The 26,918-nt window shown below is 37.2% G+C and overlaps 1 protein-coding gene across 1 annotated transcript; it reads left to right on the plus strand.

Moving 5' to 3' along the window:
• Positions 1–1,623: 1,623 nt before the first annotated feature.
• Positions 1,624–26,329, plus strand: LOC140142459 (cytochrome P450 2U1-like). Its single transcript, XM_072164443.1, has 3 exons — positions 1,624–1,982; positions 23,466–24,416; positions 25,933–26,329. The coding sequence occupies exons 1-3, from the start codon at positions 1,625–1,627 to the stop codon at positions 26,112–26,114; spliced, it is 1,491 nt and encodes a 496-aa protein (XP_072020544.1). The 5' UTR covers position 1,624; the 3' UTR covers positions 26,115–26,329.
• Positions 26,330–26,918: the final 589 nt, after the last annotated feature.

The following is a 26,918-nucleotide window of genomic DNA, read 5'->3' on the forward strand; positions in this document are numbered from 1 at the left end:
CTATTGTCGTATTTCTGTATGGTACGATTGGGACACAGAAACACACAATTATCAACATGATCAATTATGGCGACTCATGAAGCAGCCGCAATTTGCGGGATGGGTTCGAGTCCCTGCTCTAATTTCCTTTTTGAAAATTTCTTTTTAGGCTAGAATGAACCCCTGGATGTAAATGACATTCGAGTAGAGTTGTTACAAGTCTGATAAATGTTAACGGAAATTTTTGGAATTCTGGAAATGCGGTAAAAATAAAATCTAAATAAATTTTTGTCAGATTTTTTATTTTACTGTACGCATGCATGTAAGATTTGGGAGTTCAGGAGTAGCCTTCTCTTCTTTCTCCTTTTCCTTGCTATTTTCTTCCATTTCTTGCTTTGTTCATGTTGTTTATCAAAGCTTTCTAGGCCAGCATGCATCTTATTTGCCTACAAATTTATTGGACTCGACTACGCCTCGTCCAATAAATTTGTAGTATTGAGTTCAAACCATCCAATTTTATATCAAACTTGGGCTATAGTTATCCTATGGGAACTTTCATGTAGTAGAGCATCTTCCACATACAAAATTTCATAGAAATGTTAAATGACAAAAAATATTAATTTCACTGTTACTGGTGCACATACTAGTATATCACGATTGTTTTTGATGTGAACATTTATTAATTTTTCTAACAAAACATATACATGTAATGTTCAATTCTAGACCTGAATAATACCAACAGCTATTACACTAATAAACTCTATAATACACATATATTTTGTAGCAATTTTTTAACATACATTTTCGTTTCTATATCAAGTTATTCATCACGCTTTTTTTTTGGGTAATTTTTGTTCCATAAACTGTACATTAGTGTGCCAACGGAGGGCCATATTTACATCTTAAATTTAAATTAGCCAAATAATGAGTTATTCCTTACATTTCATAATAAAAAGTTTTTTGAAAATTCCCTTGTCATTTGTTAGTCCTTTTGCTGATGTTCTAATACCATTATACAAGTATCTACCACTTGTAAAGATGCAAACAAGATTTAAGATAAATAGCGCCATCATTGTTCCACTTTTCTTAAAAATGACTCAGTTTTACATGCCATCAAACAACCGTGAAAAAACATGGCTTAATTCATATCAGCTATTGTGAGCCCAATTCTGAGTAAATATTGGGATTTGCAAACAGTGGTTATGAACTTTCAAAACAAGTCCTTCATGAGGTCAACTCCAGTGATGTCATTAAATTGTTTGTCATTTCTTTGAAAACAAAGTTGCAACTTTTCTACATGTTTATGGAATTCCCTCTATAAATGGATATTATTTGTGCCCATTACGTTTGACAGTAATTTAGCTGTTATAAATATCTTTCCAACTTTAAATCGCCCCTCGGTAGAGGCTTCCCAATCGACGTCTTGCGTCGAAAACCGCGACGTTTCTAGTTTTCTTTAAAAATACTGAAATTATATCTTTACAATATTATTGTAACCGCGGGATATTCATTTGAGTTGAAAAGTTGAACGAACTTTTCCATTCTCCAATAATGTGTTTTACCAGTATATATAATGTAGGTTGACCATTTACAAGTGCACCTCTATCCATCACAATTGCAGCAGTGCAGTATTCAATTTCAACGAATGAATATGGCAATTTTATGGTTTCTAAACTTCCAAATGCTTTTGGTAATCACGGTTATATTTCTAGCCGTAGCATGGCTCATTTGGGTGTGGCACCGGGCCAATCTTCCACCAGGTCCAATTGGGGTACCAATTCTTGGATATCTTCCAAACTTAGGTGTGAGCATTTATCGTACAAGGATGCAGCCGTTCCGTATATTTGCCCAACTTTCTGACAAATATGGTAAGGTTTATAGCCTCTATATGGGCAGGAAGCTGGTGGTGATGGTCAGTAGCTGTAAGGCGGCAAGGGAAGCTTTTAAGAACCCGCGTCTAAATGATAGACCGATGATGAATGCGTTTCCTCAAGCTTGCTTAGGTGAGTTGCTTGGGATGTGTGTGTGTGTGTCCCCCCCTTTTGACGTGCCAAAAAACCTTTGCCCCCCCGTTTTGACGTGCCAAAAATTCTTTGCCCCCCCCCCGGTACACATGCAAGATTTTGGGGGACCCGCATTTAAAACCTTAAATTGTCTTATCATATAATGCGAGCACAGCGAGCAGGAAATGTTGCATATTTGAATGTGTTCCTAACGTTTCCCTACATCTTTTAGGGCGTAATATAGAAATGGTGCCCAAAATATCTGTGCCAAAAATCGCTTGCCCCCCCCTTTCCACCTGCCAAAAATTGCTTGACCCCTTTCGTCCTGCCAAAAATGCTTGCCCCCTTTTTGGCCTGCCAAAATCTTTGCCCCGACCTATAATTCACCAGACCGGGGTACACATAATTATTTTACCACCCCTTATATACACATTTCTTTGGATGATTATGCTTTGGTAATCACACATTTGTCTCCCAATTGGGCTACATTAAATTTCAGCTTGTGAAATGGATTTTCACTTTTTACACATTTGACGCCAAATTGTATTGTTATAATATAGTTTGAGCCCTTATGTCACATATTATGTGGGAAAATTTGGTGTTCGTTTATTGTGTAAATAAACGCTTCAAAATGTTATTTTTAAATTTTTATGAATATTGTACCAACAATAACGTTTCAACCTGTTGCAGACGAAAAACATTAAGGATTATTTGCTTTGTGTTATTCAATGATTTCATTCTGTGCCTGTTCACATAGTATATACATGTGGAAACCGGTTCACCTTTCCCCACATGGGGGTGTTGAACTGTATGAAACCAGAACCAAAGCATAATAAGAAAAAAAAAGCATGCACGTTAAGATAAGTTCAACTTCGTAACATAGTTCTGAGCTGCTCTGACCTTTAAAGTCTGGTGTAAATAAAACCCAAATTCAACCGACATGACCAGATCGTATCTACTTTAAAGCCTTAAAATTTAAAAACAGACACGTAACCATATCCGATATAATCTAAAAATTTGATGTTGGTTCTACTCTTACTTCCATGGTTCTACCAACTTATTTTCTTTATTAAGCGTTAGGTTTCATTTTAACTTATTTTCTCAGGACCCCGGCTAAGGATTTTTGGGTGCGATGCTTAAAACTTAAAAGCGAAATGCAATATGTTTGGGCTCACAACTTCCCCTTAGGTAAAATTCTACGATAAGTTCCCTAGTTTGTTGCTGGGGTTTATTCTATATTACATTGGTTTTTTTTAAATATCACATTGTAGTCTAAAGGCCGATTTACTTTAAAGTGCATTATGACTTAATAGAGTATAAAAGTAATAAGTTTAAAATTAACCAAATTTAAGTTTAAAAATCATAATATCGAGGGTTGAGAACCAGAAAGCCTTAACTCACAAAATAATCCTTTGTGAGTTAAGGCTTTCTGGCCCTTGATATTATCATAAACTAATGGACCAAAAAGGATATGGAGTTTTAAAGATGGGGAAGGTTTTTTGCAAAAAGATCTAATTGTAATTCTTTATTTTAATAATCTTGAGGATGCGTGACCGAATTAACAGCCCACATTTTCCCATCAAAATTGAGATTTTAACATCAGTTAAGTTTTAGACCTGAGATACGTTTCAATTAGATGGTATGAAGCAAAAACCACGTTCAGACGGTTTTTAGGATAACACTAATTAAGCTACCTCTGAGGTAAGCTACCTCCGAGGTAGCTTCGTGTTAACAAATACAAGATTTACCACGGAGATTAACACGAAATATTTACCATCAGGAAATCTCTGCAGTAGCGCACTTAAACACGACGCGATCGCTGCAGCTAACACGGAGTGGTTAGAGTTAACGGACGACCTCCGTGTTACGCTTTCACTGAGGTACACTATCGTCTGGACAAGCCTTAAGGTTATTAATTATTTTAAACTGTTGTGATATGGTAGTTCACAGCATCTTACGAATGGTAGTGAGCTTTGGCAAAAACTGCATTGCTCAATTCATAGCGAGTGTGTAGAAGAATTAAAATATCACAGATATACTTTTATAGGTGCTGCGGTTCTTGAGTTACGTTGTAAAGAGGGCTGAAACAACAACACTTTTGTAAAACGTACATAACTCATTAACAACAATAAATTAAGCAAGTTTGCAAAGTATATGATTTGTAGAATGAACTTTTGCAAAACATCAAGGTGTTATTTTTCAATAATATATTGATCTAGATAATGAAAATCGATTTTAGGTTGCTTCGACCAACAATACCTCGTCTACCCTTAAAAGGCTATCTCATCCTCCATGGTGATGAAGTAGCACTGATAGGAGGAACAGGTGGGTAGAGAGGGGAGTAGTGAGTTACTAATGCCCGTGTGAACACATGTGCACATGGTCCATAGATTAGTACAGGTGGTGTAGGCTTGCATAAGTAGTTCCAGTTCCGGGGGGGTAGGTGGGGTTTTGCTCATGAAGCGCTCACCGCCGCTTGCGAGGCGCTTTAGTTTAGGACTGGTGGATTTTTGTCAGAGGCATGGTCCCCTACGCACTGAACATGTGCTACCCTGAGTGACTGCCGGCGACTTATCTTTTCATGATAACTTTTGGGAAGGTGTTCAATACCATTCATGAATAAACGAGGAGGCAGATTGTTATTGTTAATGAATTCTGATGCTCAATGCAAACGACGCTATTCAAAATGTCATCAGTCGATGAAAACCAAACTTGGCATAATATACAGAAGCATATCCTGTTTAGCTACGCAGGGTATCTTTCTTCCAACACATAATTTGCTTGAAAAACAACCGGAGCCCAATACGGAACAAAAAAATGTATAGAGCCCAATACGTAACAAAACCACTACAGAGGGAGGGAGTATGAATAAAGTAATTTTAATTAAATTTTAGTTTTGTTACGTATTGGGCGGGATGATTTATATTTTGCCACTTTTTGTTCTAGGTAGAAGAGGTTGAGCCCAATACTAGTCCAGTCAATCTAAACAAATTAGTGGTGTCACCCACCACTAATTGCAACAGATTTTTTTTTCACTTTTATACATTTTAGAGATGTCCCCTGAACATCATACCAAAAATATACTTGTTGGAAAGGTAGTTTTTGGCGGGAAAAGGTCATACAGGGGTCAAATTTCAAAATTGCTCTAATCTTATCAAAAACTATACCAAAGCGTTCCTCTACTCTTAAGGATTCAGAAAAAGTACCGTAAAACCCCGTCTACAAGGATATACCTAAGAAACGCCCTCAATAAAATTGGTTGCTTGTTGTATTTGGAGTTTGAGCAAATATATACTGGCACTGGGTGGCTATGCATTCCATCTAAGTATGTTGTAGCACCAATCAATTGTATTGACATAATAACGACTGTTTCGTATGTCAGGATCGTATAGCTCAATTGATAGAGCGTCAGACTTTGGAACTGAAGACATGCTGAAGAGAGCATGGTCCGGGCACCGGTTCCGTTTTTTCATTCTCGTTTAATTTTAACTTTTGACATGTTCTTTTTATCTTTCTTCAAATCTACCTTTCTACTTTTAATTTTTTAATATTTTTTTATAGTTTTTTATAGTTTTTTTAGTAATTTTGTGGTTTTATAGAAACTAGTAAAAGCATTTATTCTAAATAATAGCGAAACCCACGGTTAGACAGATGTGTTGTAACTACTTGTCTGTCCTCGTCTTTGCAATAAAACCTATGTTGCACCTTTGTGCCATCCCAATTCTTGAGGAATGGTAGGTAGGGTGCGTTTTTGGCTTAAGCACGATTTTGTTTCTACTTGAAATGAAATCAAAATAAATATTGTTCTGTTGCCACAATTGCAGTTTTTTAAATAAAAAAAATAGATGAGGAATAATAATTATTCCATATTTGAATCTATTGTCCCATCAAGAATAGAGTGTCTTCAAAAACTTCAATCAATTCATCTGACAAAGGAAACTATTCTGGTCATTCAATTTTGTTTCGCTTGCACCTGTTATATCACAGGCGTTGGTAGAGAAGGCACACTTATCTTGTCTTCACCGAAGTAGTGATGTAAACACTAACATGATTAATTACCATAGCTAGCAATGGACATACACTATTTTTTGTTCCACTTGAACCCATACTATAGGCTATTCGCTGTCGATGTGACGTAATTAATCGGATTAACTACCATAGCAATTGATGAATACAATTTCGAATATATAGCCCTGCACTTCATCGTTCACGTGGCACCTATGCATTAAACCATAGTTGTCAAAGAAATGCTAATCACTCGCCATGTAAGATTAGTATTTATGAAAAGAGTGGTATTCAATCTATGTTTGGTGACATACGCGGGTGATTAGTGCAATCTGCTTGATGGTAGTTATTCAGCATCGAAGTGGTTACGTAATTCTCTTGGTTACCGGATCACGCTTTTTTGGTATGCCTTCGAGTGCCATATACTTTGTGTGGTGATCGTTTCGATCGTGGTTCATTACTCAAGAGCGTGATCCCGTTGACATAGTAACATTACGTAACTTTGATACTGAATTGCGATTATTACGTCACTTCGACAGCGAATTGTAGTATAGACGAATCCAACAAGCCAAGTGATGGTCAGAATTTATTCGGCCATTATACGCTGGTGAAGTTGCGTAATTAATCGGATTAATTACCATAGTAATAGGTGAAAACAATTTTGAACATATCGCGCTGCGCTACAAGCAGGTTACACTCATCACCTGTACTGTGTATGTCTGCAATCATAGATTGAATACAATACTGGTCTTTTCAAAGATCTTACAGGTGCAGCATGATATGGTTCAATGAAGAGGTACCGCCTGAACGTATCAGTGTATAACGCGGTATATTCAAAAATTGTTTTCACCTATTGCTATGGTAGTTAATCCGATTATTACGTAACTTCGCCAGCGTATTGAAATAAAACAGGAGGATGTGAGTTCATAAGGGCAATGTCGGGGATTATAGGTCCCAATCGATGTGGAGAGATGAGAGGTCCGGCCAACAGCCATAGCGAATGGTTCATGTTCAACTAATTCCAGCGGACGGTCTGTGGCTAGTAAGGAATCGTCTTTGACCACATGCGCAGATCTGTCTCGTCAGGAAGATATTTAATATCCCGAATTTATAATAGGCCTATGCCTACCAGTTCCATCGTATAACCGATCTGCTAGAGAATATTTGTTACCATGTTTAATAAATTCGTATTTATCGTATAATAAAATGTAGCCAAATGTATATTATGTGTCACACGGTTTTCTGCTGAACCACTAGCAGGCTATGTTACCACATCTATGACAATGACAAAGGTGAATTTTGATGATTTTTACGATCGTCCGGATGAGCAAATCACTGAATGGGTCTTTAGTTCCTCCTCTCCTTATCCTGCCAATATTATATGAATCAAAGAAAAATAAAGAAAAATAAAATTAAACAAGAAAAAAAGACAAAGAAAAGAAACAATAAAAGAAAAACAATAGAATAAATTAAACTAAATATGAAAAAAAAAAAATGATCACGAAAGGAGTCTTTAGAAAATGCAAGAAAATATAAATGAAAAGTTTGAACAATATTTTGTTTATAAAAGTTTGTGTGACCGTGATGAGGCTCGAACTCACCATCTTCCGATCTAAAGAACCAAAGTCTTATGCCTTGCCAAGTGAGCTATGCTCGTGAGATGCGAAATAAAGATAAAATAATACATTGTATACCTGCTTGTGTCGGTAAATGATTTGCTCAAATTCCATAATGATATAATATTGTGGAGGGCGCTAGCGTGAAATATGCTATCATCACAGTCCCTTCTATTCCTTATAGACGGGTTTCTACGGTATAGTTAGTCATATCTGTGATGTATCATTCTCAAGTTATAAGCAAAAAGGTCAAAGGTCAAATTTTGGGCTCCACGTGGGTCAACTTCGAAAAAATGCTCCGATCTCCTTAAAAATGGTCTCGGTGTGTTCGTCCTTTAAAAACACTTCAAAATGAGAATAGTTTGCCATATCTTGGACGTTTCGTTACCTAGGTAGCAGGGTAAAAGAGGTCATTGAGGGCCTGCTTGAAAAGCAGTGCTTGTCACTGAAGCAGTATTACCCTCAATAAAGAAAGAATAAATAATAATAATAATAATAATAATAATAAAATAATAATAATAAATTGACCATTGACCTCTTTTGACCCCGACCTAGTTTTCGATGTTACGCATTTAATTAAACAACCTAAATAGTGCAAATATTCTTTAAATGAATTATGTTTGCAAGCCGAACAATTTGAGACCATTTTGGTTAAAATCAGACAATTTTTAGTTTTTGACCTCTGTTGAACCCAACATTTGACCTTTGACCTTTTCGGTTATAACTCAAGAACCGTACATCACAGATATGGCAAACTATACTTTTTCTGAATCCTTATGACTAGAGGAATAATTTGGTATAGTTTTTAAAATTGAAGAGCTTATTTCCAAACCGTGTTAAGTCCACCCACCTTCAAAATTGAGATTTTGATGAAAATGGGTAGTGAGTAACTAGGGCTATCCAGCAATGTGTTTGTTTTTTCCCAAAATTAGTCAAGTTCCGAAATATTGACACACAAAGTATCGATTTTTTTCCAAAACGTGTTAAGTCCAATCCAGTTTTGTAGCAAACTGTGTTCGAAGACTCATTTTTATAGGCTATGGACATGATTAATACCTGATTTTAAGTGCCAAAAAGTTGAGATTTTTGTCTGAAACTGATGTCTTTGCAAAGAAAAAAGATCTGTTTTCTATTTCTGTCTACAAATACGCGATTTCATTCTTAAACATACGAGAAATTTGCTTCAAAACACAAGTTCCCGTCGAATTGACAATTTAAGACCGGGCTATAGAAATTGAGCTATTTTGGCCACAATATCATAGAAGTGGTCACTTTTGATTATCTCGGTGCAGAAAAAATGAAACATCTTTGGAATTATGTTGATGCAAAATGTAATTATAAGATCAAAACTCAATTATAACCGTTTTGAAAATAATCACGGAACCTTTAATTGGGTCTCAATAGACATTTAAAGTCAAAGTATACTATATTACGGCCTAATGGTGGAAAAATGATGGCATTTTTATTATATGACCAAATATTCAATTCCCAAGAGAGAAATTTATCAAACAATTCTAATGATGGGGTTCTTAATTTTAGATCTTGCAAAAATAATACACGCAACTGGGAAATTTAACATTTTAGAGTGTCAAATTGACGTTATATCTACCCATACCCCCCCCTAATCTTTAGGCACATGCCTATTTGCACGTCCTTATATTATGCATGATATAAGAGTGGGGGGGGTGAAATGATGACATGTCGCTTTTCGGTCATGTTATATTTGTGATTGTACATATTTTTAGTAAACAAAGTCACTTTCCTGATGTTAATGGGATTATAAATACAGTTTAACATGGTCAAAATGTTGTTTTGGCCCTTGAATGCCGAAAATTGCGAAAAGTATCATATTTTTCACCCAGTCCCAGCTTGTTTGGAGCCCTGTTTCATAACTTTAGAGCGACTAGCGATAAAAAGCAATTACACTTTTGTAGGATGTTGACCACTGATTCCAAAAATAAAGAATATCAAAAATATTTTTTCTTAGAAGAGTGCACTACACTAAATCCTTCCGCATTTGGTGTAACCCTTCATAGTTCCGGTAAAAAATAGCGCCTATGCGAAATATATCGGCGTCCCAAGGGAACCAAATTTGAGTGACTCTTGGTTGTTTTGATAAAAACGATAGAATAGGAGCTCAACATTACAAATCTGTTCAGAAAATGTTCCGAATCGAATGTACATGGGCAATAGGCCCTCGGAACAATATCATGGCCGGAACTGGTAAGGAGGCGAGAGTGTCGGCTGAAATTCGGGATGGCGCTGTTCAGGAGTTCGTATCTTTTAAGCTTGTCTCAACTTGTCCCAAAAAATCATATTTAAATAAAAGTTTAATCTTTATTTAAGACGTTGATTCGATCAAAATATTAAAAATGTTGTTACATGGGGTAGAAAAACAAACTTACTTTCTTGTATTTTCCCGTGTATTTCAATGGGACGATTATTTAGTGGTGTGCGCCCTTAAGTCCACGAACACTGCCCTTGTGGGCAGCTCGTAGGCAAGTAGCACGGCATAGAGCTTCCAATAGTTAATCGCCATAGTTCTTGTTTGGTGAGTGCACTACACTAAATCCTTCCGCATTTGGTGTAACCCTTCATAGTTCCGGTAAAAAATAGCGCCTATGCGAAATATATCGGCGTCCCAAGGGAACCAAATTTGAGTGACTCTTGGTTGTTTTGATAAAAACGATAGAATAGGAGCTCAACATTTCAAATCTGTTCAGAAAATGTTCCGAATCGAATGTACATGGGCAATAGGCCCTCGGAACAATATCATGGCCGGAACCGGTAAGGAGGCGAGAGTGTCGGCCGAAATTCGGGATGGCGCTGTTCAGGAGTTCGTATCTTTTAAGCTTGTCTCAACTTGTAACAAAAAATCAAATTTAAATAAAAGTTTAATCTTTATTTAAGACGTTGATTCGATCAAAATATTAAAAATGTTGTTACATGGGGTAGAAAAACAAACTTACTTTCTTGTATTTTTTTTTTTTTTTTAATGGGAAGATTATTTAGTGGTGTGCGCCCTTCGAAGACTCATTTTTATAGGCTATGGACATGATTAATACCTGATTTTAAGTGCCAAAAAGTTGAGATTTTTGTCTGAAACTGATGTTTTTGCAAAGAAAAAAGATCTGTTTTCTATTTCCGTCTACAAATACGCGATTTCATTCTTAAACGCGCGAGAAATTCGCTTCAAAACACAAGTTCCCGTCGAATTGACAATTTAAGACCGGGCTTTTGAAATTGAGCTATTTTGGCCACAATATCATAGAAGTGGTCACTTTTGATTATCTCGGTGCAGAAAAAATGAAACATCTTTGGAATTATTTTGATGCAAAATGTAATTATAAGATCAAAACTCAATTATAACCGTTTTGAAAATAATCACTGAACCTTTAATTGGGTCTCAATAGACATTTAAAGTCAAAGCATACTATATTACGGCCTAATGATGGAAAAATGACGGCATTTTTATTATATGACCAAATATTCAATTCCCAAGAGAGAAATTTATCAAAAAATTCGAATGATGGGGTTCTTAATTTTAGATCTTGCAAAATAATACACACAACTGGGAAATTTAACATTTTAGAGTGTCAAATTGACGTTCTATCTACCCATACCCCCCCACAAACTTTAGGCACATGACTACTTGCACGTCCTTATATTATGCATGATATAAGGGTGGGGGGTGAAATGATCACATGTCGCTTTTCGGTCATGTTATATTTGTGATTGTACATACTTTTAACAAACAAAGTCACTTTCCTGATGTTAATGGGATTCTAAATACAGTTTAACATGGTCAAAATGTTGCTCTGGCCCTTGAATATCGAAAATTGCGAAAAGTATCATATATTTCACCCAGTCCCAGCTTGTTTGGAGCCCTGATTTATAACTTTAGAGCGACTAGCGATAAAAAGTAATTACACTTTTTTAGGATGTTGACCACTGATTCCAAAAATAAAGAATATCAAAAATATTTTTTCTTATAAGAGTGCACTACACTAAATCCTTCCGCATTTGGTGTAACCCTTCATAGTTCCGGTAAAAAATAGCGCCTATGCGAAATATATCGGCGTCCCAAGGGAACCAAATTTGAGTGACTCTTGGTTGTTTTGATAAAAACGATAGAATAGGAGCTCAACATTTCAAATCTGTTCAGAAAATGTTCCGAATCGAATGTACATGGGCAATAGGCCCTCGGAACAATATCATGGCCGGAACCGGTAAGGAGGCGAGAGTGTCGGCCGAAATTCGGGATGGCGCTGTTCAGGAGTTCGTATCTTTTAAGCTTGTCTCAACTTGTCAAAAAAATCAAATTTAAATAAAAGTTTAATCTTTATTTAAGACGTTGATTCGATCAAAATATTAAAAATGTTGTTACATGGGGTAGAAAAACAAACTTACTTTCTTGTATTTTCCCGTGTATTTCAATGGGACGATTATTTAGTGGTGTGCGCCCTTGGTCCTGAGACTAGTATACATGAATTTGGTCTGCATAAAAAGTTGTTACCTAGCTGGGGGTTTTACACCCCCAGCTAGGTATTGTAATCGTTCGGTTCTTCCGCTGGAAACAAACCACTGTAATCTTCCCGTTTTTCTTCCGCTGGCAACAAAGTGAAAATGCACATGTTTTTTTTTTTTACCCTTTGAGTATGAAACCCTGACTTGATGCTATGTAAGAATTATTTGACTAGTGAAGATATGGTTTGGTCTTTTTGAATCATTGTTTTTCTAAAGGAATGAATGTGTTTGTTAGTTTGTTACTGTAATTTGTTATTTAACCTAAGGCACTTAATTAGTTGAAAAGGTAATTAATGACCTGTTGTTTCTGCAAGCCAGGGAATATATGTGTGGGAGGATTGATGGCTAATATGATTTTGGATGTAGTTAGTTGGAATTGAAAGGTTGTTGCAGAAAACTTGGATAATAGTGACAGTAGTTTGTGTAGGAAGCAATAGTTGAAATAATGGCATATGGGCACATGAACAAAGTGAATAACTTTAGGTGATTGCAAAGCCAAAGGTTTTCTTTAAGGTTGAATGTCAATGCAGTGGAAATAAGCAGTAATGGCATATTTATATAGGTTTTTTAATAGAAATTTGATTTTTGATATAAACCATGCAGGTGTGTTAAAGGCACTCCTTAACAGTAATTGTAGTATAAATTTATGGGTTTAATATTATGTTTACTATTAAAAGTACTAGTATTAGGCTCTGGCTTATCTTTAAGATTTTGATTTTGCACCCGTATTTTACAGACTTTGGTGGTATGTTTGGAAACAGGGGATTAATGAGCCAGGCTTTAAAATGTTTAGCATTTATTTCTGCATGGTTATATGTCCGACCTCTTTCTTTGTATTAATGAAAGTGTTCTCTGGCCTCTTTCTTTGTAATGAATGTGTTTTTGGCTTGATTAGTAATTCCAATGTTAGTACCGGTATATGAAACTATCAGATGTGTTTCCTTTGCAGTAGGAACTTTAATTCTTTCAGTGCCATTATCATGGCAGTTAATATCAAACTCTAGCTAGCATTTGTTTACAGGCTCTATGTTTTGCTTAAGTAAATGATTGTTGGGGATTTTCTTGTCTTCTGATGTTAGGGTTTTTTGTTTTATACTTATATCTTAGAGTATGTATCTTATTTTGTTTGATTAAAAACATCTTGCATTAATATATATTTGAATCCCAGTGTGTGGTTTAAAACATTAACAATTGGTGTTCTTGTATTTTACAGGGAAATTAAACATGGTTTAAGATTATGCGCAACACAAAAATAGCTTGCAAATGGAATAGACCTACATGAATGCGGGATATGAATTCATTTGTTTTCCCTACCTTTTTTTTTGTTTATGAAGTTGGGGAAAATAGTATAAAAGCCTTTAAAAGTCTAGTAATTGGTAACTGTAAAAGAAGTGCAGGTACCCTTCATGATACCACTGGGTATTATACTGTGCGTGCAAGGCAGCACTATGGTGGTGCCACATTACATTTGATGTAGTATATATGTCATGGACTGTAACATTTGAGCTGTTTTAGGGGTCAATTGGTCATGGTATACAAGTAATATTGTAAATAATTTTTATTGCACAACCTTATGCCCTACAACAAGTTAAAACTGCATTTCTAAAAGGTTTCAGTGTTAGATGAATTGGTTAGTGCATCGTGGTATGATAAAATTCCTTCTATATTCTGTGGATAAATGTTTATAATCTGTGAGTTAATGGTACCAGTACATTTTATTGTTATCATGGTTATCACCCATTTGCTGTTTTCTGTAATCATGGTGATCTTGAATGAGAAATACTAGCTAGTACTAACAAGGTAAGACTGATCATAGTTTAATTAATTTAATTCTATAGTGATAGTTACAGGACTATTCATGGGTATTGGAATAATTCTGGTAGACCCTGCGCACAAGTATAACCCTACCCCTAAGCAACCCCAATTATAACCCTAACCCTCATCCTCACCGTTTATAAACCTAACCCTAGTCCTAACTCTAATTTAAATTTAGATTATAAGGGGCTGTCATTTTCTTTGGAAGGGGGGTCATGAATATACTGGGGAGTGGGGGTCATAGAATTTTAGACCAATTATAGGGGGTTATAATTTTCAACACCCAAAATAGGGGTATAGAATTATTAAGGGCTGGTGACTCAAACTTTTCGCGCGCTGTGCATGTATTCTTGCACACAATCTTTCATTATATAATGCAGATATTTTGCGCATATAGCGCCTTCCTTACACACACAATTAAATTTTAACGCACTCCACACACTTTCTTTGCTCTAAAGTTTTGATGCGCTCCTCGCCTTTGTTCCGGCAATGAATAATTTGTCTTGAGTCTGTGTAGGTGGAAGTGGGTGGGGGGGGGGGGGGTCATAAAATGTTCGACCCAACATAGGGGGGGGGGGCTAAAAAAAGATTGTGCCCGCAATAGGAGGGTCCCCGCCCCCCCCCCCCACCCGACGAAGAAAATGACATCCCCCTAACCAAACCCTAAAACACAGGGTGCACAGGGTAAACCAGAATTATACCTGGGTAATAATAATAATTCCTATTCATGTTTTAGTCCAAGACACAATCCCAGCAAACACAAAATGTTTTCGACATCATTCGCAAAAGGTTATAAAAGGTTGTCAGAAAACGTTTAAATGTCGGGTTATATAAAGGGTATATTAAGGTTATAAAACGTTTTCATAACCTTAAAAACATTTTATGATATTCTACTGTTCAGCAAACAAAATGTTTTACAAAAAATTTAAAATGTCGGTTATATAAAGGGTATAAAAACATTTTAATAACATTCCAAAAACATTCTTGAAAACTTGATACAAACATTCTAAACAGAATGTTATTTTGGGGTTGAAAAAATATTTTGCGAAAAATGTTTGCCCAAAATATTTTCAAAAACGTTTTAAAAACATTTTCATGACCTTTATATAACCCGACATTTAAATGTTATTGAAAGGTTTTGAAAAAACATTTGAAGAACATTTCTGTGTTTCCTGGGTTCAAATATTTTAACATAATGTTATTTTAGTATTGACACAATATTTGGCAAAAATGTTTGCAAAAATAGTTTACAATAACATTTTTGAAAACATTTAAAAATATTGTTGTAGTGTGTTTTCATACAAAACGTTTTAAAACGTTATCATGACCTTTATATAACCCGACATTTTAATGTTATTAAAACGTTTTTACCTAAACCAAAAGCCAAAATATAACTTATTTAAAACGTTTACGTTTTTGTGTTTGCTGGGATGTTTATCATCACCGTTCAACATCTTTATTAACCACTCCCGTTTACTAACTGCTCCTGTTTACTCTACTAGCTCCCGCTAGTTTTGAATAAAATAAACACACTATCTGTGGTCATCTTGTGACTCCCTACATTTTGGTCATCAAAAGTATTATGCCCCCCCCCGTATTTTTTTTTTCTTATTTTTATGACCCCCTGTATATTTGGGATCCTCCTTCCAAAGAAAATAATAGCCCCCTAAGGGGTATTTATGGGGCTCAAACTCAGTGACAACAAACCTCACAACCCGGGGGACATTTTGCAGGGGTCATGTCAAATCTTAGAATTGCTGCATTTTCTGGCAATATGTAGGGGTACGGAGCTCAAACTCAGTGACAATAAACTTGATGAGAAGAGTAACATTTTGGAATATTTTGCATGGATCAGGTCAAAGGTCAGCTGGGGTCAAATCTTCGAATTTCAATATCTGGACATCTGTAAGGGTACAGGGCTCAATCTCGGCGACAACCTCATGACCAGGGGAACATGTTGGAACATTTTGCAGGGGGCAGGTCAAAGGTCAGCTGGGGTCAAACCTTCGAATTTCAATATCTGGACATCTGTGAGGGGTACGGGGCTCAATCTCGGTGACAACCTCATGACCTGGGGAACATATTGGAACATTTTGCACGGGTCAGCTCAAAAGACATCATTCTGGGGCCAAATCTTAGAATTGCGTTATCTGGACATCTGTAAGAGGTACAGGGCTCAAACTCGGTGACAACTCATGACCAGGGGTGAATTATGGAACATCTTGCAGGTGTCTGGTCAAAGGTCATCTGGGTCAAATCTTAGAATTGCATTTTCTGGACATCTGTGAGGAGTACAGGACTCAAAACTCGGTGACAACAAACCTCATCACAGGGGAACATTTTGGAACATTTTGCAGGGGTCAGATACCTCCACAACACCAACATGCCCCAGCTAGGTTTGTGGTCTATGACCACCATTTGCCTCTAGTTGTTGTTGTTTTTGTTTTATATTAGTAGGCTTAGTTTGTATGGGATTTCTGAAATATTTGATAGATACCTCCAGAAAGACATGGATAGGGTGGGAAGAGGGAGAGGGAGAGGCTGTGATGGTAGAATTAATGTTAGAGGATGGTGGTAGAGTTAGTTTTTGATATTATTATTTTGTATGATTATCAAAATGTGCTACTAAATTCAAGGTATAATTTTAAAGTTAAAGGTATAAAAAACTTAGGACTTAAAAACTTACGACTGTCAATATGGGATTAGGGTGGCAGCATGGGGGGGGGAGGGGAAATATTGGTGATAATGTGATCAAACAAGTGGATATTTCAGGTCATCACTTATTGTCAGTGAAATGATGTTTATTCAATTCTGAGAAATGCAATTCAACTAAGTTTTGAATTTTGAAATATTTTAAACGTCGAATTTTTGTAAAAAAATGGGCAGTAGGAGGGGGTTCGAGATGCAAGGTGTTTTGTGGCAAAATTGTGTTTTATAGTAGAGAGAATCACATTTTGTATGTTTTTAATAAATTTGTTATCTTTTAAGACTAGTTTGAGAAAAATATGGTTAGTTCTGTGTTACAGATACTATGTTTTGTGTCAAAATGTGTTAAGTCCATGCCAGAAATTGCGTTTTGTGTCAAAACGTGTTAAGTCCATGCTATTTTTAAAACATTTAAAAAAATCAAAAGTCTCTAGATTTTAACTTAACATGTTTTTATGGTCCTATATATGTCACCTTCACTTCACTGTAATTTTATAGAAATCGAACTTTTTTTCATTGCCATAAAGAAAATTCCTGATTTTCTTCAAAGTGAATCTTGTGGACTTAACACGGTTTGGAAATAAGCTCTTCAATTATTGGAGCGATTTTGAAATTTGACCCCTGTATGACCTTTCCACCAAGTATATTTTAGTATACTTTTTGTATGCTGTTCAGGGGACATCTCTGACATTTATAGCAGTGAAAAAAAATTCTGTTGCAATTAGTGGTGAGTCAAAACCCACTTTGACTGGACTATACGTAAATTGTTACGTACTGGGCTTTTGTTACGTATTGGGCTCTTACACACGTCGCGTGGTCTGTCCATTGCATAGCGACTTTGGACAATGTATTTTACCATAGCAACGCTGAAAACGTGCAAAATATATAATTTTTGCTATCAAAATTGATAATTAAAATCTAGTCAACTGGACTTACTTTTTTGACTGGCGACGCAGTTTCACATCCTATCCTGGATGCTTCCTCAAGCCGTCTGATTTCTCGGCGGCGATTGGCCAGTGATCCATGACGGGGTCACAGACAGTGGCGTGCGCAAAAGGGGGGGGGGGGCAGGGGGGCCATGGCCCCCACTTTTGTTGGTCATTCGGGGGGTTCGGGAAAAAACGCTAAAAACTTCAAAATTTGCTCCTAAACAGACTCCATTCGGGGGAACTGAACACTTTCAATGTGCTGCGCACGCCACTAGTCACAGAACTGAAATCAGACGGCTTGAGGAAATAGTAAGTCCAGTTGGCTAGATTTTAATTATCAATTTTGATATTTTATATACCTGGATTTTTGCTACAACTTTCACAGCATTCAAAATGATAAATAGGAAGCTCCAGGAAGAATTTACAGTTGTCAAATGTATCCAGGAAGTGACTCTAACCTGGAAATTAGTGGCCTTTTCCAGTAAAGATTTTAAGATTTATTTACCGTTTGCGAGCCGATATCAATATTTTTCTTACCCCAAAAAAGAATATTATGAATTAAATAATTAAACAGATATAAATTTCCACGGGCAATTTATCCGCAGTTTTGTTTAGTTTAAAAAAAGATGATGTTTATATTGAAAGTAGGTCCACGGTTCGCGTCCCGTTACGCAATGGGATTAATTTGCTCTAAACGACACGACGCTACACTGCTATAATAATAGCAACCAGAAGACTGAATACTTCAGTGACGATAAATAAATTTCTGTATTTACTCTCATCGCTTCATTGTACAAATGAATAGACATTTTTCCCTCTTTCCCATCATGCACTATTCCAGAGGGGTACTTCCGCCTGGCGGGTGTCGCAAAACGCATCATCTCCCCGGGGTGTACAGAGTTCTGTTCATTACATTCTGGAATACGGGCATTGAAACCTAAGGGGTGGTGCAATAATTATGTGTACCCCGGGGTGAATTATAGGGGGGCAAAGATTTTTGGCAGGCCAAAAGGGGGGCAAGCATTTTTGGCAGGTCGAAAGGGGGTCAAGCGATTGTTGGCAGGTCGAAAGGGGGGGCAAGTAATTTTTGGCACAGATATTTTGGGCACCGTTTCTATATTATGCCCTAAAAAGGTGTAGGAAAACGCTACGAACACGTTCAAATATGCAAAATTTCCCGCTCGCATTATAATCGTTATGAATACGGCAGACGGCCGAATCCAGATTCGTCTTTTGGTAAATTTATTTTACGAATGCATTACATTTGAATTAGAGAACAAGGGATCAATGCTGTACATGATAGAGGGCAGCATATCAATTTTTTAACGGAGACCAGATGATAACAGCATAATAAGTAGTCAAAAGAGGGCGGCATACAGGGTTAGTTGACGGTGCATCACCATGTTTGTCCGCCATTTTGCGAGTGAGAGGCCAGGGACTCAGGCTAGCATCACAGTACGGTCACCGACGGCAACCGTTAAAAAATCGATATGCTGCCCTCTATAGGTATAGCATTGATCCCTTGTTCTCGAATTCAAATGTAATGCATGTGTAAAATGAATTTACCAAAAGCCGAATCCGGATTCGGCCGTCTGCCGTATTCATAACGATATGTTAAGACAATTTAAGGTTTTAAATTCGGGTTCCCCAAAATCTTGCATGTGTAAGGGGGGGGGCAAAGATTTTTGGCACGTCAAAGGGGGGCAAAGGTTTTTGGCACGTCGAAAGGGGGGCAAAGATTTTTGGCACGGCCAAAGGGGGGGGCAAGCGATTTTGGCAGACCATTTTGAGAATTCACCCCGGGGTACACATAATTATTACACGACCCCTAACTTTGTATACGTTTTATAGACCTAGAGGTGAAAAACCAATGACAGGACACGCAGTGAATTTCTGCCGGCGTCCGTTTCATTTTTTTCAGAGATGAAAAAAACAACACCCGTAAACAACATCTCTTACACAGATGTTCTACATCGCTCTATAACTGCATCACTCGTGTATTTATTAATTACATAATTAGTAACATCGATGTTCTTTATAAAAATCCATTTATATGGAATCATGCCCATAATTATTATTAGACAAAATAATTGCCAAGACCATTGGGTGCACACGATTTATGAGGTTGATGGACTACGTCATACCCCCTGGAATAGTGCATGATGGGATCGAGGGAAAAGGTCAATAGACCACGCCATCGAGCCAGGCGTTGACTTGAGCTTGATAATTTGATACACGGAGAAGTGGCTGGATGCAATCGTGACCTCATTACAGTGCAGTTTGACCATGCTGACTGGACATGTACAGTAAATTCTATGAAGTTGAACAAACTTTTCATTCACTTATCCTTTTCCCTGATATCGTCACCATATGTATTCCACCATTGTGCCTTTTAAAGCGCTGCGCACGACGGTCTAGCCACTCAAAACCAGTGCATGCCTACACATTCAATTTCTTTGAACAGAATTATGGCAATTTCATGGTTTCTAAACTTCCAAATGTCTTTGGTAATTACGGCTATGTTTGTAGCCGTAGCATGGCTCGTTTGGGTGTGGCACCCGGCCAATCTTCAACCAGGTCCGAATGCATTTCCAATTCTTGGATATCTTCCAAACTTAGGTGTTAGTATTAAATCGTACACAAATACAGCCGTTCCGTATATTTGCCCAACTTTCTGCCAAATATGGCAATGTTTGTAGCCTTTATATGGGCAGGAAACTGGTGGTATTAAATGACCAGTAGCTGTGAGGCTGCACGAGAAGCTTTTAAGAACCCGCGTCTAAATGATAGACCGATGATAAATGCTTTTCCTCAAGCTAATTTAGGAGTTTTTTTAGTACAATCTATACTGGTTTAGGCTGGAGGAGTTACAGCCTTTTAAGATTTTGTTAGTAGACGTGGCTAAACTTTGGAATACCATGCCACATTTCACCAACGCCAAAGCTACACTATAAATGAAGACCTACGAATGCAGGGCAAAGGCGCGGCGTAATTGGTTGCTGACCTTGCTGACCTGCGCAGTACGGCATTTTTGGTCAGCTTGATAGGACGTCATACGCAAACTAGTCTTTTTTAAACTCTGTCTTCAATTATAGTTAAAACCCAGCTGCTCCGCCGACAGAGCGTTTCATTCGAAACAATCATATTAAACAGTACATTGAATGATGTTTGAATTTACCTCAGTAAAATACATCATTCAATTCATTCAGCAAATTAAATAAACGAATGACAGAGATTGTTACGAGTCGTACTGATTCAAGGCCAAAATAGCCTTTTACCCGAACTCACAGGAATGCACAACACAAATACACTGTTTGATTAAACTAACAAAATCTAAGACTTTAATTGAAAACAAAGTATGATTGGTACATATAACAACAATTGCATATACAATAAAATCACACAATCACAGTTTTATTCTATCAGTACTTAACCAGCGGTCTTCTTGTTGGTGATCCTAGAGTTCTTGCAATGTTCTGGACGACTGATGTATATATCCTTATTCAATTGTCCTGCGAAAGTCAGCGAAGTCCATTGTACACTTGCGTTTATAAATATCCTTGCGTATGAAATCCTCACACGAAAATGATGCTGCTTTCTCCAATCACTTATCTTCTTGCGCTGCTTTCTCCAAAATATATCTCCTTAAGCTGCTTTCTCCAAATATTTATCTCCTTGCGCTGCTTTCTCCAAAAATGGTGTTTCTTTCACCAATCGCTCTTTCTCCAGGGAACAGGCTTCTTTAGCACTGCTCCGCTGTATTTGACAGATGTGTGGTTTTCATAAACCCAGCAAACTCCAGCAATTCCACAGAAGAACTTTAATCCTTTGATGAGGAAGAGCACATTTGTGTACTCGAAATCTCCTTCGTTGCTGTATTAAAATAGCTCAATTATTGGCTATGTAAACTGGTTAAAATGTACTTCTTTTTGAAGCACGAAAGACCAACACACACATGTGGAGTTTTACAATCTCCCATGACATTCTGTAATCAGCAAACTCAAGCTCTCACCTTTTTATACTCCCAATCTATTAATAGACCATTCAGTCACATTTACTTCCCGAGGGAATTCCCAAAATAATCTCCATTTCACAATCCAAGGGATTTTCCCAAGATTAATTATACACATTAACCTTTCTCATTACATCACTTCCTGAGTTTTTTTTCCTATGGTGCAACACAATGAACTGGGGATTTCCAAGTATAGATCTGACTTTGTTAACAATAATTTGGTGGAATTCTAAAATGACTTTCCACACCACTCTTGTTTGTTTGTTTGTTTGTTTGTTTACCCAGGTTGGTCCGTGAGGAACACATGCTAATCCATGGAAAACCATGGACCGTTCCAAGCTCATACAAATGCACAAGCCTGGATAGCCAGTGTAGGCTAATATATGCATGCTGGCCAAGATAGCTTTGATAAACAAAGCAAGAAATGGAAGAAATAGCTAGGAAAAAGAGAAAAGAGAGAAGGCCACTCCCAAACACAATTGTACAATTTTACTCTTAGCCCTTACTTCGTGAGAAAGGAAACTGGAATTCCAATCTCAGGCCCCGATGCAAAGGCTTTGCAAGTACAAGGGGGTTTCCCATCTCATGAAATACTTTCAGCTTGTAAACAAAGTTAAATAATTAACTACTCACAAGATACAAAGCAACATCGTAGTAATTAATAATGCAAAGCCAATGTAGGAAAGTGCAATTTTGTTTATGCATGAAATTTCAATAATGCTATATTCTCACGGAACTATAAAACGTGTGAAACCAAAGTTAAGAACATCTTAACTCAAGTTATTTTAACAAAAAAAACCCCAAAAAACAGAAACATTTCTTTTCAATTAATTGAAAGGTCTCAAACAAAAAGTGATGCACAAAAAGCCCATGCAGAAAAATGCAACTTTTTTTCTTGGGCGAAAGTTCCATGGCTGTATTTCTCAGTGAAGATGATAAAAGGTAGCAACAAAAACGCGCACACAACTAATCAGTCTGTGCTCCAAACTTTAAAACAAGAAAAATAATCTATTGGTTTTTTGATTGACCAAAAATGTCTTAGATCAGTAGATGGGACTTACCCTCTTGGGAACCATGTATGTGACGGGTATGTCAAAAGGAGTCACTTCTGAGCAAGGATCAATTTTATTTTAAAGAATACTCTAGATTCATATTATTTTGATTCAGAAAAATACACTATGTGCGACATTTACATTGGGCTCTTTTGCTGTGTTACCATGGTAACGAGCTAAATTTCATCTTTTGACCTTTTTTGCCAATTAACTCCAGACTGATTAGTCGTAGGTAGATAACTATAATTTGAGCTATAATTTGACCCAGTATAACCTTCATTTGGCCTTTGAAAATGAGGGTGCATTTGTTAGTCCACTCATACCCAGTTTTTCGTTTTTGCTACGTGGACTAAAGTAATCATCAGATGCCGATGGTAACGATATGGTAGACAGGATATCAACACAACACCGCCATCTGCATGATCTGATGAGACCCATCTAAAAATTAAATGGCACGGAGTTAAGACTAGCCGCCAATCCGAAAAGCTTGAAATAAGTTACTGTAGTTGCGATGTCGGAATTGAAAACAATGAGAAAGGAAAAAAGGCAGGCAGTGGGTTAAAACTCACATACCGTAAAACCCCGTCTACAAGCATATAGAATGCTTCCGATGAAAGCTACATTAATCCAGGCGCCATTATGGAGTTTGAGCAAATAAATTACGGATCCAAGCATATACAATCAAGTATTATTTTAAGACCAATCTATTGTATTGGTATATTTACGCTTGCTTCGAATTAATTTAGCTTTCATAAAAAACACTATATATGCTTGTGACTATGCATTTGGTTTAAATTTGATTTTTTTTTTGCATTTTCCAGGTGTGTTATGTGGGTCTGGGAAACTATGGCAATATCAACGGCGATTTACTCTGCACCAATTTCGACAATTTGGCATCGGGAAATCCAGTTTCCAAAACAAAATTGCCGAAGAGACGACATTTCTTCTTCAAGAATTTCATCGTAATTCGGACAATCCATTTGATCCTGCAGCGGACCTGCACAACTGCTTGTCCAATGTTCTATGCTCGGTTGTTTTCGGCAAAAGATTTGATTATTCGGATGACGAGTTTCGGCGTATTATAACAATATTAGAGAAACAAGTCGAAACAGCTGGACAAGGGGGGCTCATATTGTTTATTTCGATACTTTCTCATTTTCAACCCAAACATATACGGCAAACCAGTGCTCAAATGCGAGATTTTATTAGTAATATTGTGAACAACCACATGGAGACGTATGATAATAGCAAATTACGGGACTATATCGATGTCTACATATCAGAACTAGAAAATGGTAAAAACAATAACAGTAGTACCGAACAATTGTTGATCTCTAACACAAGTTTGTATCAAACTGTTTCTCAACTGTTTGCCGCGGGTACTGAGACAACAGTTACCAGTCTTCGATGGAGTCTACTTCTAATGGCGGCGTATCCGGAAATCCAGTCTCGTATACAGCGCGAAATTGATTCTACCGTGGGCCGGAATCGTCTACCACGGCTCGACGATCATTTACCGCTAACTGAAGCTACAATCATGGAGGTGCAACGTTATGCGTCTATAGTTCCTTTAGGTGTACCCCACGAAGCAGCTGAAGACACGACTCTGCTAGGATATAATATTCCTAAAGGTGCTCTAATTCTTTGTAACATCTGGGCGATTCATCATGATCCAGAAGTCTGGCCAAATCCTGAGCAATTTAGACCTGAAAGGTTTTTGGACAAAGATGGAAAAGTTTATCGTCCTCAGCAATACGTGCCATTTTCTATAGGTAAGCACCGCTTATTTAAAAATACTTTAATATTTAAATACTTTAATATTTGAACTTCAGTTTCTTCGAAAATACATATTACCAAACCCGGTGAGGTTAATAAGAAAGCCATGTTTGCAAGAGGCTGAAAGTGGACCACTATTTTGTTGGTTTCCATACATGAGTGATGGCAGCAATTTCATGTTCTATGATAGCAAAACACAGTTACTGTAATAACAATTTTACAAATGTCTGTATCTGTATATAAACAGTCTTAGTTTAATTTACATTATTTGTAGGTTAAATGCAGATTCCCGCTCTACTAACGGTGCATTTAGAATTAAATAAATGAACCATGATAATACATCGTCGTTCGGAGGGGACGTTAAGCTGTCTCGTCGGTCCCATGAACAGCAATACCTGTACATACGTTTCGTAGTCAGTCTCGAAAAGCGTAGGGTGAAATACCCTGACTGTCCCAATACGTTCAGATGCTGTTTGCCACAGACTTTATAATGGAAATAAACCGCACTTTAGAAACTTTCATGGCTTATGAAGGGGTTCATGGCTGCCAACTCGAGAGAGCGAGTTGGTGCAGCGGTTGTTCCCTCACCAGCCGGATTCAAGCCCCAGTCGTGCCTAAGGACCGTATGTGAACTTGATTGTCCCCACCCATGCTCGCTTTCGCAGGTTTTCTCCTGGATCTGCAGTGGCCTCCTATTTTCAAAATCGGTGATTAGTTGTTTAGTTGTCCGTCACCCAATTGAATTTGGGGAGCTGCACAGACAATTGGTGGATGTTACAATCTAGGTGCGGATGGGTTTGCGCCGGGTTCGGCTGCAATTGGATGAGTTGATGCGATCTGATTGTGAGGATTCACCATGGCAGCTAAATCATAGGGCTTTGAATCCTCTGCAAAATAAATCAAAATTTATTATTTATCATTTTATTATTATTCAAGCAACACAAACAAATCGTCGGTCGCAACACACAGTGGCGTACGTGAAGGACAAAATACGTTGAAGGATATGCTACTAGTAACGGGGTCTATACTTCTCCACTGTTATCTCTCAGTGGCCCGATTCCATTTGAAATTCAAGTTTAAGGTTCAAACTATTAAACTGTGTCTTTAATAGTTAACAAGGAATAACTGTTATAGGATAATAGTTAGCTCTAAAGCTATACGCCACTATGTGAAACGGAACATTTGGAAAATCACTCTACGCCACTATGTGTTGCGACCGACGAAATAATGCATATTGAGCATTGTTGTTGAACATTATAATGCTAGAAGTAGCGTGCATGGCGAAATTTTCAAAATTGTTTCTGTGCCTCGCTGCCCATAATAAGTTACCAGGAGACATTGTCAAAATGAACCCAAATTAGGATACTTTGGGTCTAAAAGAGGGTTCGAGGACGATGTCAATCGTTCATTTCGAAAAATATTGTCTCATTTTTCCCCCGATCGATATATGGTGCGTCTTGTATTCCAAGGAAACTGACAGGTTTTTGTAATGTTGTAATTTTGTAATTTCAGGAAGCCGCAAGTGCCTCGGTGAACATCTAGCGAAGATGGAACTATCTGTGATCTTCTCTCATCTACTTCATCAATTCGCGTTCAAATTGCCAGAGGGTTGTGACAAAGTGAACCTGGAAAGTAGTCTAGGAGCAACAAATGTGCCAAAACCTTTTCAAATTGTAGCCACTAAGCGGGAGTAGCTAGTTCAATAAATGTGACAAACAATCACTGAATTAGAATGGTATTTCCCGCGTTATTGTAGTATGTCCTAAATTGCCAGCCCTGGCACAGCGTCAAGTAAAGGCTATTAATCATACTCACGATGATTTGCCACTGTGTGCAACATTTTTACTGCATCGCATATGATTTCAGTTCTTGTCTGGATTAGTAGTTCGAGACGTTATTTAGCCATTGCTTTGCGTTTTAAAATACAATAGATAATGAACTTGAGCATCTAGTTACTAGATAATGAACTTGAGCATCTAGTTACTACAAAGTGTAATATTAACTCAAATACATTGTAATAAAAAGTATCGGTTTCACACTTATTAATTAAGAAGACGTATACTCTTGAAGAGGTTTATTTGGTTTGTATCCAATAATTATAGAGTTGCCAGACCAGTTAAGTAATAGGTGAGTGCCTTCAACAATTTTTATTTTATTTGCCAACAAAAACATATCACAGTAACGGTATGTCATGATGTTCAATCATGAGTATGATGGTGTTACTTCCGGTCGGCAACAACAAACGACTGGCCTGTGGTCGCATTATCCCATTTTAATTGATTATATCTTTTCGTTTTTTCAATTTTGATCTACAACATAACGATGCATATTGAGGGCGAAGCATAAGCTAATGGTTGAAATCAGAAAGAGCTAATATACGAATCGGCCGTTACTAACTAGTCCGACGAGTAGGACCTGTTTTTTCTCAATTACCAACTATACTCCGACTCTAATCGCTCAAGAAAAAATAACCACAAAAATCCACTAACCGCCTCTTT

The sequence above is a fragment of the Amphiura filiformis genome, chromosome 20 (genome assembly GCF_039555335.1).
Source record: "Amphiura filiformis chromosome 20, Afil_fr2py, whole genome shotgun sequence".
NCBI lineage: Eukaryota > Metazoa > Echinodermata > Ophiuroidea > Amphilepidida > Amphiuridae > Amphiura > Amphiura filiformis.